This window comes from Nuphar pumila, chromosome 9, assembly GCF_984573655.1.
Source record: "Nuphar pumila chromosome 9, dmNupPumi1.hap1.1, whole genome shotgun sequence".
NCBI classification, from domain to species: Eukaryota; Viridiplantae; Streptophyta; class Magnoliopsida; order Nymphaeales; family Nymphaeaceae; genus Nuphar; species Nuphar pumila.
The window spans coordinates 6,683,028-6,697,357 of NC_143257.1; the positions used below are offsets into that span (position 1 = coordinate 6,683,028).

General features: G+C 37.2%; 1 protein-coding gene across 1 annotated transcript; it reads left to right on the forward strand.

Annotated features, from left to right (window-relative positions):
• Positions 1 to 839: 839 nt before the first annotated feature.
• LOC149828329 (organelle RRM domain-containing protein 2, mitochondrial-like) lies at positions 840 to 12,683 on the forward strand. Its single transcript, XM_090016825.1, has 3 exons — positions 840 to 1,055; positions 11,954 to 12,022; positions 12,270 to 12,683. The coding sequence occupies exons 1-3, from the start codon at positions 926 to 928 to the stop codon at positions 12,503 to 12,505; spliced, it is 435 nt and encodes a 144-aa protein (XP_089872951.1). The 5' UTR covers positions 840 to 925; the 3' UTR covers positions 12,506 to 12,683.
• The last annotated feature ends 1,647 nt before the right edge of the window (positions 12,684 to 14,330 follow it).

Sequence of the window (14,330 nt, forward strand, 5' to 3'; positions counted from 1 at the left end):
AAGAAGAAGTTTCTCTTTGTAACATAAATTAATAAATTACAAAAACAATCTGTTAAATGTAATAATTAAAACAAACAATTATGTAGATGGTCATCATTTTTATTGAAAATATTATTACTAACTGCAAGATACAAAATATAACAAACATGGCCAATTAATTTACTGTTTATGCTCTTTGTTGCCTGAAAATGTAGGCATCTTATTTTTTTCTCAGACAACTTGGACACTAAGGCCTAATTTTTTTTAGGCGTTAAAAAACTAAAATTGTCTAAATAAAAAAATCAAGTAGCCATATTTGACATATTTCTTTAGTCTTAGCCAAAACAAGGAATGGTGTGAAAAGTGAGTATAATTAAAAATGCTCAGCACTTTTTATGCCTTTTATGAATGGGCTCTTTCAGTAAATTCGGGGTGTCAACGGGTCGGGTTTGGTTGGGACCCAAGTAGTACCAGACTTGGACTCAGATTTTGAGTATAGTATAGGGTTTGAACCCGAGTTTAGTCCGGTACTATAAGAAAATTCATACCCAGACCCAATACATGAACCAGACCCGGACTATACCTTTTAAAACCATATTTTTTATTATTTTTACATTGAAAATTTGAGAGTCTTAATCCAAAATCGGGTTGGATCCTAGTCTGGTATAAAATTTCACAAACTATACCCGGGTCTATGTATTAATCGGACCTTTGAGTCCGGACTCGGGTCTTAATCGAGTATTATTATTTATCACCGGACCCTATAGGGTTTGGTTCTGGTCGGGTCCCGGGTAAACCAGGCCTGTTGACACCCTTACTGTAAATTACCCAAAATTCACAAGAGGGTTTTATATTATGCCTAAATCTCCGGCAGAGGGAGCAACCGAGCACGGGGAGAGGCATCAACGCAGGCGCGCTTCCGGTAAACGCTTCCCTCGCTTCTCCGATGGCGTTCTCCGCTTCCCTACGGAGAGTCCTCTGCGGAACGTCCTCATCGACCTCCTTCTCGTTGCCGTCTCTCGCTTCTCCCGTCCGCTTCAACTCCACGTTCTTGAAGGCGAAGCTCTTCGTTAGCGGTAATCTCTACCCCCTCAAAACCCTAATCTCGTAGCGTTCCCTTACTTTTGCTTTGCAAACTCATACTTTTGATCGTTCTCTATGTTATCTTTCCAATTTGACACTGAAAAAGTCTAATATTTTTGCCTTATATGTTACCGAACGACGGTTCGCTCTACTCCCTTTGGTTGGTTTCAATCAAATCGCAAATACCTACATTTTTTTGCACGATTCATTTGATATTCAATCATGATGGAAGCAAGCTTTAAGTTGCTTATATTGAGCTAAGATAGCCACGAATGAGAAATAGTCCGAAGTATCGTGTTAGACCTTAATTTATGCAACCAAAAGCTGACAAAGAAACCGACCTTTTGTTTCCTTGGACCAAAAATAATTCGTTGCCCAATTGAATCTTCTTTTTCCTGGATGCTCTCCGTAGGAGATTTTCCCAAACCCACTCCACCCCCCTTTTCCTCCCCCATAAAACGTTCATTCCTAGTCGAATCTTACGGTTGCCTTGATTCTAAATGTCTCACAGTTCCGTTAACCTAATCATTGATACTGAAATGTGCTCACACATTTCGGCATTTTGATGTTTCCAATCTTCCAAATGATTGAGTGTGTCCATGTATGTGGGGTCAATTTGATCTCTGCCCCTTTCAAATGGTTAAAAGTGACGTGATCTTTGTGAGGGCAATTTGGTATTTTTGAAATGGTATATGGTGGTTTATGTATAAGCATTTATGCTGTTTTTTCTCATGATCAATGTTGTGAAAAGAGTTGAGGGGTAGCGAGAGGCTCCACCAAAAACTGAAGCGAGGCATAAGCCTCAAATTTTTTTAACTTAAAAAAATATCTAAAAATAAAAAAATAAAAAATACTTTATTCATGAAATAAAAACCAATAAGAAATAGGAAATATAAAATAAATACCGAAAAATATAAGAATAACATGTAAAAGTAACATGAATGCAACAACTTGATCTATCTGAGTATCTAACAAATAAAATATGAGCATTCAATGAAAAATTAAGTAACAAAATCACTAAATTAAATTTCTCAACATCATGTCATCATCATATAATGCGTATTAACACAAACTAAAAGTCACAAATCGGATTATCAATTTTTATATACAAAATTACAAACCTACACATACACAATAGATTACATGTATATACATAGTCTTTATATGTAGTTATGTACATGTACAAACCTACACATACACAGTCAATTACATGCATATCCACCTATCAAAAAATTATTTTAAAATAATGACACAAGCTAACATTCACAATTTGATATACACAATCTTTACAAAAACCCATACATACACAGTCAATTACTTGTACATACATAATCACATGCACAATCAATTAATTGCACAAAAAAAAGAATAAGAAGAAGAAGAAGGAAGAGGAAAGAAGAAAAAGAAGCGGCAGCGGAGGAAAGGAAGAAGAAGAAGAAAAAGAAAAAGGAGAAAAAAAAACATAGGAAGAAGAAGAGGAAAATGAGGAGGAAGGAAGAAAAAGAAGAAGGACAATGCAAGGAGGAGAGAAGAAGAAGAAGGCAAAAAAGGAGGAAAGAAGAAGGAAAAAAAAGGGAGGAAAGAAGAAGAAGAAGCAACAACAAAGGAAGGGAAGAAGAAGAAGAAGAAAAAGAAAAAGGAAAAGAAAAAGAAAAAGAAAAAGAAAAAGAAAAAGAAGAGAACAAAGGAAGGAGGGAATAAGAAGAAGAAGAAAAAAAAGGAGGAAACAAGAAGAAGAAGATGCAACAGAGGAAGGGAAAAGGAAAAAGTAGGAGGGAAGAAGAAGAAATGAGGAGGAAACAAGAAGAAGAAGAAATGAGGAGGAAAGAAGAAGAAGAAGCGTCAGAAGAGGAAGGGAAGAAGAAAAAGGAGGGAAGAAGAAAAAGGAGGGAAGAAGAAGAAGAAAAAAGAGGAGGAAATAAGAAGTAGAAGAAGCGACAACAAAGGAAAGGAAGAAGAAAAATGAGGGAAGAAGAAGAAGTGACAATAGAGGAAGGAAAGAAGAAGAGACGAAGAAGAAGGAGAGCGAGAGAGAGAGGGTAGCAGCCACTGGTGGTGGCTGCTGTAGATGGTGAAGAGGGTAGGGGTTGGGGAGCAAAAAGGAGGAGACAAAGGGGGGGCTGCCCTAACATCGGGCCTCCCTAGCCCCCCAATTTTTTTGATTTTTTTATTTAATGTCAAATGAGGCGTGCGCCTCACCACGAGGCGCATGCGCCTCACCACGTATGAGGCATGCGCCTCACACATAATTGCACCTCAAGGCAAGAAGCCCCTTGCCTTGAGCCAAGGTGCACTTTTTTGCGCCTTGAGCCGTGTTTTCAACAACACTGCTCATGAGTATTTTTTGGTGAATGTGTTTTCTTTCATTGGCATTCTTTTTTGGGGTATGATATTTTTCCATGTTGTTTTAAGCTAGGTTGGTGGTTGCTACTCAAGGTTTAGTGACTAGGAAAGTCCGTGGTAACTGGTAGATGATACTAAGGTTCGTTTATTTTGAGGAAACTAGATGGCTTGTTCCCGTTCTGGTGGTTGCTTAGTCTTCTTCTAAGCAGACTGTAGTCTTTTCATGTTACTGGATGTATTTTTCTGTTTTTCTGGTTTCACTTGTGAATTTTATGGGATATTATTTTGCATTTAATTATTACCAATGTGTTATTTTGTTCCTTTACGTCATTACTTTAAAAAAATAGCTTCTTGAGCTAGCATCTAGCCTGCATTCTAAAGGCCTTTTCATCTAATAAACGTCTACTGGATTTTCCCATGTACTGAATATCCTGAATACATGTGCTTTAAAAGTCGTGGCTTGAGGGTTGGATGTGGTAGCTGGATTTGTGGAGAACAAAACTGGTGAAAGTACATGACCCCATGAATTTGATTGCCAACTCTTCTTACGCATGTCATGATTGAAATGTTTTTTTTTTCAGATAAACCAATTGAAGCTGCCATTTAGTTCAAAATTGATAATAGCATAGATCAACCAGCCCGCCAAGTCCACAATCCATGCTAAAACTTTTCAATTTATGTCTTTCATTTAGCAAAGCACATGCCATAATTTCTCTTAGGAGTCAAAGCAGGAAAAAGGCATAAGTTACCAATATCGGTCTTGGCAGGCAATATCTCAGGATATCATAGGTTTGCTTATAAATTTCAGGAAAATCCCAATATCTAAAAACATATAAAACTTTTTCCTTTTGCAGTATTGTAGACAGAGAAGTGTTTAAAATTCTAAAAAGAAATGAACTAAAAAGTTCATTTCAAAGTATGGATGATTAAGAAAATTTGTTTTGGAAATATCATGACAATACTGCAATATTTTTTAAAATAATCATGATGCTTTCCTTTTTTACATTCTCTTCATTTTGTGATAATTTCATGATATTTTCAAAATATCAGGATATGTAAAATTGTCTTCAATGAGACAATATGCATACAAGCGCTAAAACCTCACAAGAGATGTGCACAAAAAGGCACTCAAAGAACACTTGAACTAATATGCACAAAGGCATAACACAACACGAACATGCACAAAGGCATGAAATGCCACAATATATTAGAAAAGGGAAATGCTTGAGGTCTCAAGCTTAGAAATACAAAGGGGGAACACCCCTATTTATACAAGTGCAAAAGGGAACCACCTTGGGGCTCTCAAAGGAGTCGTTGGGAGCCCCCAACGACTCTATTGGGAGCCCCCCAAGGTGATGTTAAGACATAAAAAAAAGAAAATAAAAAAAGTAAAAATAGAAAAAGAAAGGAAAAAATAAAGAATGAAAATACAAGCATATTCCAAGTGGAATATGCGTAAAACTGGAAATTACAGAATTACCCTTTTCGGGTATTATGATAAAAGTATATATATATATATATATATATATACAATGGGATCTTTGGGTTTACATTTTAACAATCCATACATGATTAATAGAGAAGTGCTAGTTTCAGAAGAATTGCTTATGGGAGTTAATCACGGTTCTCCATTTGAGCTAAAAATATGGTTCTCCAAGATGTGATCAGCATAACATACATAATGCCCAGCTTCCAAAACTTGAAACGCAGAATGCCTCATCAACAACAAACCAGAAGGACAGAAATGCATCCGATGTGCTGGCAAAAAAGGACCTTTCCAAGGCAGTTGGTTATCATAGACCTGTTGCATGAGTGAATCAGAGAAACTATAATTCTTGTAGCATATGCATGTATCACTTCTATATATTATTTCACTGACACTAATGACAGAGGAAATAAGATCTATTTTCTGGGGTAAAAGTTTTGTTCAAATGCTTTGCCATAAATATAAAAGAACCATCACAACATGATGTCTACCTTATCTAGGACTTGGAGTTGTGTACGAAATGATATGAAAAAATCATAACAGGTAGAGTACAATGGGTTGTGCTACTCAGCTACTCTTCCTTTGTCTGGATTGTTATAGCCAGTTGGCCATCTCTGTGTTTATGAACGCCCTAGAGTCTGCTTATGGAAATTGCTTGAGTCCACTGCCCAAGAAAAGTTACTGACAATAGCAACAGGATCAAGCCACACAAATTTTAGCTGTCTTGATGTTGTAGGGTCTTGGTCTTGCCGTTTCTCTGTTTACAAATCTTGGGTTGATATAAAAGGAAGGTGCCAAAATTTGTGGCTCATTGAGATTGAGGCAAATTCTTGTAACAGGAAGCTGGCCATGCCAAAGCTTTAGTTTTTCTTGACATTTGCTGGATTTGATCCTTAGGTTGAATTACATGTTCTTCTGTCATCAGGATGAAGTTTGTTATCAGTAATTAAGCATCTCATAACATGTAAATGTTCTTGTGTGTGTGTGTGTGTGTGTGTGTGTGTGCTCTGTTTGATCTCTTATTTCGAAAACGGTCTATGTTTTGTAATGGCTGTTTCTTTCTTTTTCACCTTAAGTAGCCAAAAGGAAATTTCATTATAATTAATTAACAGTGGACAAGGATTAACCATTCTACCCGAGATGTGAACAATAGAGAGAAACAGCAATAGAAAGGGAGGATGAAAAGAGAGAAAAAGAAATATATCATGTTACATGTAAACCAAATTTGCAAAGAAGTCCATCACATATCTGGCCATGTGAAGTGTGCTGGTGTGAGTTTTAGAAAATGCTTTTGAAAACAATATTTTTGTATGAAAATCTAGTGAAAGTCAGACACCAAAAATATAAAAACCGGCTCGCACGAGTGGTGGAGTCCGGGTCAAACTCAGGGAACAGTAAATACTTCATATTTAACCATACAATCTAAACTATGCTTTATTGCCAAAAAGAAAACTTCAATTAATCGAGTTAATAAGAAAATAGTGCAGTCCTCTGCGAAGAACTTTAAACAATAATTAACGGCCTTATTACAACCCAAATAATTGAATTGAATTAAAAAAATGAAAATCTAATCTAAAAAGAAAAGCAAAGCTCTTTAGTGCTCGAGTCTTCTTGTCCCCTTTTAATTGATTTGCTTTCCTTTGTCCTTCCCTCTTTTTGTTCCCTCAATGGAGCATGTAATGCATGTTTTCTTTTGCCCTCTGAGGGCACTTTTGAGAGCTTGAGAGGACCTCAGAAGGTACCTTGAAGGCACGAAAGGGGCTCTACCGCACGTTCCAATGCTTCCCTGCAAAAATCAAACACGCAACCACAACAACAACGAAGAAAACTAAACAAAATCTAAGAGTTAATTCACTAAAAATTCAGCCAAAATAAAGATCTAACTAACTAATAACAAACTACTAAAAGACAAAATAGTAAAACAAACTTAACAAACTAAATATCAAATTGAGACAAATAACTAATTGACAAGATATGAAGCAACGTAGCTGCAACTTATACTAAACTAACCACCTAAAACTAGTTGGATCAAGCTACTTAATTCTTGGGCCATAAAACATGAACAGCATTATGTAAACGAATTATCTAATATCATGGAATAATATAATATAAAATGATCAAATGAGTATAAACTAAAGAGCCCGTGAATTATAATTAACTAACCAACTAAAATCTAATTATGACACCCATACTAACAAGTAAATACTAAACAGGATCTAATCTAAAAGAGAACGTCACCTAAAAAAGCTGGATTCAAATGACAATAGAATACTAACTAATTCAATCAAATAGCATGGAGTTTATTAAGCTATCCTAATCTAAATAAAAGAAAGTTAGGCTTGCATGTTAACTAATAAAAAACAAACTATAGCTATTGAAGAAATTGTGATTTATACTATGGCTATTTAACTATTAACGTAAATAACTTTTTCAGCAGCTAATTAACTAAGCACGATTCAATTAATAATGAAAGAAGCTAAAAGATTACAGCAGGACGCTAATAGATAAATTATAATCACACCAACTAAAAAAAATATCAAAAACAACAATCCAATTAGCTACGACCCATGATAGGTAAATTCTAATAAACAAAAAATTAAACAACTAACCTAATCAAACAATGACTGACAGAATAAAACAAAAGAAAGAAGACTTTCACGCAGCTGGTGATGTATTGCTGGCTAAAGAGAGAGACCAGCGTATGCTGATTGACGTTAGATAAAAAATTTTAATATTGAACTTGTAGACAGCGTGAAACACTGTTCATGGATTTTGATGTGCGACCAGATGAGTGCAGCCTGCACAGTCTGCGTTCTCCAGCACAACGGACCTGCAGGTTGTGCTGAGCTAAACCACGATTCCCTGTTTGCGTGACTAAAAAAAACTATACACAATAATGCAACTAAACAGTGAGAACAAAACGATTTTTAAAGTAACTATTACTAAAGAAAAATTTATGCTATCTAGAAGATGAGATGAGCATCAAACGTGTCCAATCTAATTTCTACCATGCGAAGATGAACGAAAAAAAAGCATACCAGATCATGCTATATGTAGGGAATATGTAAAAAAAATCAAATACGATGCATGCTACGAAGATGGGGAAGAAGATGCAAACTATACGATCTGCATTCGATGGAAGGGTTGAGAAGAGAAAGCGGTCAATCCAGCTGCATTCACGCTTCCCCGACGAAGAAGAAGAAGTTGCCAATGACGAAAGGGTTTGAAGCTTGAAGAAAAAGAGAGAGAAGAAGAAGAAGAGGAGAGTAAGAGAGAAAGAAATCGGCAAAAGAGAGAGGAGAAGCAAGGAAGAGGGTGGTAAGAAGGAGGGGAAGCAAGAAGGCTCCTGGAAAAACGTGTTTTCAGCCCTTGACATGACTATTTATATTAGAATATTTGGTTAAAACACATTTTTCAAAACAAGTCCGATAATTTTTCAATAATTTCCAAAAAGGGTCTTTTAAAAAACGTGTTTCATAAAACCAAACTTCCTAAACTAACTAGGACTCCTACTTGAACTCTTCTAAACTAATTAAAACACTAATTAAAAATTCCTAAATTAAATAAAATACTGAAAAATGCAGGGCAAGCTTTGAAATACGTGATTTTTCGATAAATTCGATTTCAATATGGTTTCTCAAAACTAACGATAAAAATGGGTTTTAAAAGCGATTTTAACACGGATCATGCATAAATAAAGATGAATAAAATGCCAAATGTATGCATGATCATGTGCCTCTAACCAAACTTACTGAGCCGTGTGCTTGCAATTAATACTCCCGACTCTTATGACCTTTTCAATGAACGAATCTATGCATTCTATCGATGTCAATGAAGTAATAACCACTACCATCATCAAACCTCTGTTTTTAGACCCTTGTCTGTGAAATCAGGAACAAAGATCCTATGTTTCTCTACCCCTTAGTCTTCTATTCATTTTCTCAAGTATATTATAGACAATGCACAAAAGGTGGCAAATGGGAGGGTAAATAGAAGCTTTTGTGACCATCATATCTTGGAAAGGCTGCTCATCTGCCACCAGCTTTGTGCTCTACTAGCCTTGCTAACATTATGTCCCAAGAGAGAACAATAGGCAGAGTCTGTTGTAAAATATTTTGGTAGGCCAGTATGACTGATGTTGAAGAATCTCCTTGAACATGATAGTTGCAATTCTCCTAGGTGATACTTATGTATATGAGATCAGCATAAATTTGGCTCTCAAGTATGGTTCATGTCCAACCCAAAAGTGATTGATGAGTTTGATAATGCATAACAGCGATCAGACTATAACTGAATTTGAGGTTTTAAAGCTAATGGAATTTTTGGATTCAGTTTTATTTATTGTTTGTTAACAATAAAAAGAAATTACATTTTTAAATGAAAACAACAATAAATAGAAACAGCTTTGATCTGTTTGAATGTATTTCTGTTTAATCCTTTAAACTTTTTTTTTATTAGCAAAGTCCTGTAAACTTTCCCAAGCACTAATGCCCCACTCCCCTGTTTCAATGGTGATTGAGGGTGGGAACTTCAGTGTACCGACTGGCTTTTCAACCAGGGACCTCCTACACCTAGGAGTCTAGGACAATATCATCTTCCACCTTCACTACATCAACTTGTGGGCATTCTCAACCAAACCTCGGCAAGAACAATGCCCTTACACCCCATGTGTTTTCTCTCTACCACCATGGCTATGCTTGACAACAATGGCATCCTCCCTTCCCAGCAGACTGCCATCCTCGTCCATCCCAAACCCCTTAGCTTGAGCTTTGCCCTGAATTCCCTTGTCTCTCCTCCTCCAACCCCTCTCAGGATGCTCCACCAACAGTCTGAGGAAGTGTATTCTATTTATTTTCATAAAATTTATAAAAAATAAGGAGAAATAGAAATCCAAGTTATTTAAAATAAATATAAACAAGAGCAGCTTAATTGTAAATACATCCAAACACCATGTAACAGATTGCTCTTGTTTGTTTATGAAAGAATCTAATTTTGTGTCACATTGGCAGGGGTATGCCTATAGGAGACGATACAGGTACAAAGGGTTGGACACTGGAATTTCTAAAAGGATGGGTACATGGTGCAGCTATATATACATACATGTGTAATTATATGAAAAAAATCATAATTATATTTACAAAATGATCTACACATAAAGTTCTAGACCATCAATACAAACTAAAAATCTAAAACATGTTAAAGATATATGATTAGCAGTTACTAATAAAAAAGTATGTTGTTAACATTGGATTCTTTTGATCCTAAGTGTTGACTATTGTTTTATCATAAAATGGATAAAGTGGGTCAAGTTTGAAGCTTAGTTGACTCATACTGAAGTAACCAAGTATTAGTGCAGGTACAACAAGTGTGCAAGGCGCTGGTAGAAGTACTCATGTTACTGATATTTAATAAAAATGATGGATTAATGAGTAGCTAATGATGTATGTTTCAATGATAATATGTAGTGTAAACATAGTAGGACCTTCACATGAAATAAAATTTTAAAGAGAGAATTACAAAAACTGTTCAACCCATCATCTATTTTACAAAGATCTGCCTGAGTTTCTCAGTTATTATATTCAACTGTCAGCTTTTTCTTTATGTATTTTGAAAACCTGCCTAGTATATGAGAGTGGCTTCTTGTTTCGTGTTGATGAAAGAACTTTGAAGTGGACCTTGTGAAGTTTTTTCGAGCATGTGGATGTTGTCTTGTTCGGGGCAGAGATGACACTCGCCATACCTCCTAAGAATGAGTAAAGAAGTTCGGGTGGAGTGTGGAACCTGGAGAAGACAACTCCGGCATAGTGGATTTGTATGCCAATGAGTGCGTTGGCGAGCTTGGTAGGCAACCACCCAGGGTTGGGGAGTGGGTGGATGTGATGTCATTGTTGTTGTTGCGTTGATACCAATGAGTCCGACATGGTTCTCGTGAGAGGTCCTGTAAGCTTTTAAGGCTGGGCCCAGTGCAAGGGCTAGTTGTTTGGCATAAATGCGTAGCACCATTGTCTTGTGTTGAACTGGTCCAGATAACTACCGACGGTTCCAAAAATGATGTCAGTGAAAAAAAAAAGGTTGATTGAGAATGGGATGTGTTGACCACTCGTACATTTGGGTGGTGATGTAAAGGGGGCGGATGTCCAAAGCACAAGGTCAACCTTGTGAGAACAGAAGCAGACGAAGAGGAACCTACCGTGGATCTTGCATGAATGTGCACATCCAATTCTAAAACATCCGATTTGTTCACATCTTGAATATGACCCTTTGCCATAGACCAATTGCCACATATTGGCTAGCATGAGGACAGATAGGCTAAAGAGAGGTTAGCCCTAGTTGATTCTGCACTTCCTACCTTAAGAGGGGCCTAGCGCTTGCTAAAGGAATGCTTACCGAGAAGCTTCCCTGGTCACGAGCGAAGGGAAAGAAGGAAAAGAAAGAGACTATAAAGCACAGACTTCATACGAGATAAAGATCTGATTTGTTGGAACTTGACCTCTTTGCTGAATCAAAGAGAAGAGCAGGGAAGACAGGCGTTTTCGTTAAAAGAAAGAAGGGATTGGATTAATTAATAGAGGAGAAATGTTCGCCTTTACTACCAAAAAGAAAGCCGCTCCGCAGGCCTGTCACTTCGTTCCTACCTTTTTGGCTTAGGCTAGCAACAACTATAAGGAAGAGTGAAAAATTCATTATCATTTAGGCATGAACCGCTCATTTGACATTTGATTCCCAGCATCGAAAAGGAGAAGGCAAAGGGACTAAGAAAGAGTGTCTCAAGAAGGGGCTTCTTTTTATTTTTTTGGAGTGATTTAATGATTAAGATTGTCCTGAAACAAATATAAAAAACATACTGTTAGATCTCATAACTGGAAAGTTGTGTTTCTTTGTAAATGGCTGATAAGTTTGATGACTTGTAATTTACCAAAAACTATTATCATGTTATGTATGTTGCATCAGTCTTGTTGATCACATTTGGATATTCAATTGCCAGTTCTATCTGTAGTTTGGTGTATACAGTGTATCGTACTTCAACCTACAAACTTGACGGTTGGGATTTCATACTTGCAGGCCTTTCAAGATTAACTACAGATGAAAAGCTAAGAGAGGCATTTTCTCCCTTTGGTCAACTTCTTGAAGGTATGCCTGTTCTTTCCTTGTTATCTTACTTTTGGTAACCTCTCAGGAGATTCGGAATCTCATGCAAATGAGAATGAATATCATTTGCGCAACTAACCAAACATCGGAAAATGAAAATAAGAACCTGAATGTGATTTGAAAACACATTTGGAGTGAATCTCATGCGATTCCAAATCACATGAGATGCAACCAAACATGCCTAGGAGTGCAAAAACTGATGATTCTACTTGTGAAACAACAATGGCAGCAAAAGTCATAACTGATAGAGCTTCAGGAAGGTCCAAGGGATTTGGCTTTGTGAGGTATGCAACAGAAGAGGAGGCCAACACTGCTCGAGAGGGTATGAATGCGAAATTTCTGGATGGTTGGGTTATTTTCGTCGATCCTGCTAAACCTCGGGAACCTAAAGCACCACCACCCCCGGAGCCTAATCCTTCTGAAACTGGTTTCAGGACAAACAAAACCATTGGGTGGTGTGGTTGAATATCTGAAGGAGAACAACTCTCATAATTTGGAATTTTAATGTATCCTTATTTCATCTGAAAGCTCCACAATTTTAAAAATGGGCTCTTTATCCTTGGACAGAAAAACATAGATAATTATGTACTATTTTGTTCCATCAATTTTGATGTTGGATTAGCTTGAGATGGCTAGACGTATACACACGTGCACATGCATATTTGAATCTGTGTCCCATGCTAAATCTGTGGTGATTAAAAATGTACAAATCCCCCAAAATTTTGAAAATCTGAGCCCCAAGGGCTTCACGCACCTGGCTAGGTGGGTCTGCTTAAAAACGTTCATGTTGAAGGACGTTGCCAGTTTGATACTCAAAGTAGGCATCCTTTGTCGCAACGCCGAAGCTAGGAGTACTTGGGGATGAGGTGGAATCACTGGAGACCTGCACTAAGGATGGCTGGGTTCACACCCATTCCAGTCTTGGCTGATGAGAATTGGATTTTTTCTGTAGCTTAAAGAACATTTCACTCACGAGGGCTCTGCTCATCTGGTAGGGGTGGCTTGTCATGAGTTCGAAACTCTGGGTTGTGCTCCTTAGCGGGCAAGGGAGACTTGAGGTTTTTACACCAATGAGCTCACAGGTGAGTGAGGTGGTTACTCCTTGACGGGCAAGGGGGACTTGAGGTTTTCACACCAATGAGCTCACGGGTAAGGGAGGTGGTTTTCCCTGGTTATCAAAGAACAGGAAAATTTTGAGGTTTCTTTAGTTCAAAAATTAAAGATATGTCTCAAGGGGTAGGGATGCACAGGAGCCGAGCTTAGGGTGGCTCGAGCTCGACCAGAGCTTGAACAGCTTTTGTCCAAACTCAGCTTGAGTTGAACTCGAGCTTGGCTGGGCTGGGCTGGAGTCAAGCATTTTTTATTTAAAAAAAATTGAACGGAACTTAAAACAATGGGTTTTCAACTACCCACATCCTTCATAAAAGGCTAACATCTTACCTGTCTAAGCAAGGCCATTTGATATGTTAAATTTTCAAACATAAATTTTACATATGTGCATTTCCATCCTATGATGTATATATCTTGAATCCCCTGGATGAGGAACAAGTGAAACCTATCAAAGAACAAAAAGAACAGGAAAATTTTGAGGTTTCTATGTCTTAATGGGGGCATGCCTATGATACATATATATTAATGGGGCAAGCTCATTGTACCTATTTTTCTCTTTGATAGCCAACTCAGATCTATGTTACAAATGTCATTTTGAAAGCATGATATTTGGGTGAGATCATACCAGCCTAATTCATCAGATCCCATCAGAACTTCAAAGTTACCTGCTTGGTGAGTTTTGGCATCATGAAGTGACCCTCTTATCCATTTTTGTTGTATAATACGGTTATTTTTCGATAATAAAATATAGCCAGGTAGATCACAAATGTAAACTTACTAAGGACATTCGTGTGCGAAGGTCAAGACATTTGCAAATGTGAAAGCATGCAGGCGGACATTTGCAAATGTGGGAGGAAATGTGCATATTTGTTTTTTTGACAGTGAAGTTCGCATATCACAGGAAATTTGCATGTGCGGAAGGTAAAAAAGTCTTTTTACAACAAAAAATTTGTGTTTTTGGACATGATCAGATTTTCGAAAATTATAAGGCTTTTTGAAAAACACATCATTTTTTGTTTTATTATTATGGTTATGTTTACATAGACATGTTGGGTTTTAGAAGTGCATACAACCCTGTGCTTGCCAATGAGCTCACAGGTGAGTGAGGTGGTTACTCCTTGGCGGGCAAGGGGGACTTGAGGTTTTCACACCAATGAGCTCACAGGTTGGGTTCAGTTCG